Raw genomic sequence first — 2,500 nt, forward strand, 5'->3', positions numbered from 1 at the left:
CAAGTGTGTTGCAAATATTTATTTCGCTCTTTCCATGTGTATCATAGGGATTAGCGTAAAGATAAAACGAAGTCGATGATCTGATCTGTACATTTGTTTTCCTTTCAACTTTCTTCGCTCGATAAACAATATATTAAGTTATTTCAAGATACCAGACTGCGTGTTCCCAGCTGTTAAAATAACGGACTTTTTTTTTTATTTGGGATTCCTGAAAAAGTTAGACTCAAAATATAGCATGGATATTTTCACAGTTTTTAAGAATACAGGTTACGCTTTTGTGTTTGATTCTCACCTGCTACAAGACATGTGGTCACAGCCGCTGGACTTCTGAATGAAAACTTGACATTTTGGGCAACGACATGCGTTCCGGACAGGCTGACCGCGGTTTTTGGCCCATATCTTCAACGATTTATCTCCTTTACAGAACTCTTTACACGTCAAACCATGATGCCAGGGTGCTTGGCAAGAGAAACACCAAACTAATCGACATTTTGAGCATGTTACTTTCATAACTTCCGGACTTAAATCTCTCTCCTGTTCGGTCTTCGCTAAGTCGGGATGGTGATAAATTCGCGAACAGCCAGGGCAAGTCTTGATATGTGGATTCTGTTCAATTTCCACTTTGAAGCGCTGGTATTTTTCAAAAACATCATCTGACACAAGTTCTTTTATCTCGTCCTCGCTAATTAAACTGTCACAGTTGCCGAGAGGACACACGATTTTCACCACGGCTTCTTCTATTTTCGACGAGACGTGAGCTTCCAAACAAGACAAGCAAATTATTCCCGAACAACACCACGAACGAATACTTATTTCGGACGTTTCCATAAAGCAAACCATGCAAGGAATAGTCATCTTGTACAGAGTTCTGGAGGCTAACGTCTTCTAACTGCTCTCAAGGAAATTCGCCAAGTCGACGGTTTTTGTAGAGGTTCCCTTTTGTATTTACACGTGATTTCAGAGGTATTTTTAGCAACCACGTAAAACGATCCACATCGAATTGATCACTGATTTCTGACCGAATGAAATCCGCAGCCGGCAAGGAGTGTTAATAGTACAAGCCAAGACTTTGAACACCGAAAAAGGCTGTGATATCAGAGAAAATAAGCCTTGCTCTCACTTACAAACAAGACCTTTTCAATACAAGTTGTTTTGATGGTGTAAGCGATACCGCTGATAAACCGTCGGCACATGATGAAGTGCACATCATCAGCCAGGGATATTCCCTGACTGTTGTTTGCTTCACAATTTCCCTTTCAAGACTCCCCAGGGTTGAAAGTGGAAGATTTTATGAATTTTACGACATTTAAATTGAATCTTTGACTTTATGAAATTGGCGGCCCTGGTATATAGGCAACGGTGGGGAGGGGGGGAGAGGGGGAGGGGGTAGGGTATAACTTTTTACCAAACTTACCACTGATTGGGACAGGGTGACCTGTGTACTTGTATCGCTTATCATTATAAAATATTGACTATTTTCTTCTAAAAATATCAATTCCAGAAAATATTCATATTATGGAAGTGCCAAAAAGCCCGATAAGAAAAATAAGGCAAAGAGGACAAGCAAACTTTGGCAGAGTTCACAAGCAAAATGTCATCTTGAACAACCCCAGTTACCGGTACATTAAGCAAATTAAACTTTTCTTGTTTGCCATATAATAACATCTTATTAACCAAGCTTAGCTGTTCTATATGGGAGAATCTTGACCTTGGTCATGTGTACAGGCCTCACTGTGTTTGGTCTGTACTCACAACCTTTGTCAACATTATCCCATACAGAACTCCTTCTCAGTTAATAAGAGCTAAATACTTTGGTGCAAGGGGTAAACACACCCCTTTAAAACAGCCTCTGATACCTTTTGGAAGGGAAAGTCCTGCCACCAGCGAAAAAGCCAGGGTTTTCAATAAGTTTTGAATTAGCCGTCTGGAGGCAGCAAACTGATGAATTTTTTTAATAATCTGAGTGAAAATACAGACAAAGTAGGCGGCAGTAAGAGGTAAATTCTGACAGAGTAGGCGGTGATTTTCGCCAGTTGCTGGCTTCCAATGAAACCCTTGAAAAGCAATTTCAATACAAAGAGTCATAATATAAGCAATACTACTATAAAAAATATATAAATTTATTACAACCAGAACAATCTCTTCTTGGACCAAAAAGCACTTTAAACTATATAAATTTTAAATTTTCGATACTTTTCTATTATCTGAACAGTTATTTCAAAATATAACGCAAACATGTTTGTACTTGTCTAAATTAATCAATTGTTGACATTACACTTTTTATTTTCTTCTGTTTTTTCTCTTAATGGAATGCTCCAACACTGTGTTGTGCTCAAGATCGGTTTTGGTAAGTAGCTGCCCGCAAACTGGGCACTTAGCTCGTCCTCGTCCTCGGCTGATGTGTTGCATAATGGCATCATGATCGTAATTATGACCGCAGATTTTACTCTTCATGGGTTTGATCATCTCCCTCAGAGTCAGTGGGCATTTGGTTTGTTCT

At 39.2% G+C, this 2,500-nt stretch overlaps 2 protein-coding genes across 2 annotated transcripts in view; both read right to left on the reverse strand.

Annotated features, from left to right (window-relative positions):
• The window catches only part of LOC110045252 (E3 ubiquitin-protein ligase RNF217-like), a 4,608-nt gene extending 3,453 nt beyond the window's left edge, over positions 1–1,155 (reverse strand). The window contains exon 1 of the mRNA XM_020750848.2: positions 293–1,155. Coding sequence (XP_020606507.1) covers positions 293–855 — 563 coding nt within the window. The 5' untranslated portion in view covers positions 856–1,155. The remainder of the gene's footprint in view (positions 1–292) is intronic.
• A 944-nt stretch (positions 1,156–2,099) lies between these two features.
• Positions 2,100–2,500, reverse strand: part of LOC110045227 (E3 SUMO-protein ligase NSE2-like) — a 6,582-nt gene continuing 6,181 nt past the window's right edge. Inside the window, exon 3 of the mRNA XM_020750824.2 lies at positions 2,100–2,500. This exon is cut by the window's right edge and continues 8 nt beyond it. Within this exon, the coding sequence (XP_020606483.2) occupies positions 2,281–2,500 (220 nt within the window). The 3' untranslated portion in view covers positions 2,100–2,280.

This window comes from Orbicella faveolata, unplaced genomic scaffold, assembly GCF_042242905.1.
Source record: "Orbicella faveolata isolate gen_17 unplaced genomic scaffold, um_ofav_v1 contig_34, whole genome shotgun sequence".
Taxonomy (NCBI): Eukaryota; Metazoa; Cnidaria; class Anthozoa; order Scleractinia; family Merulinidae; genus Orbicella; species Orbicella faveolata.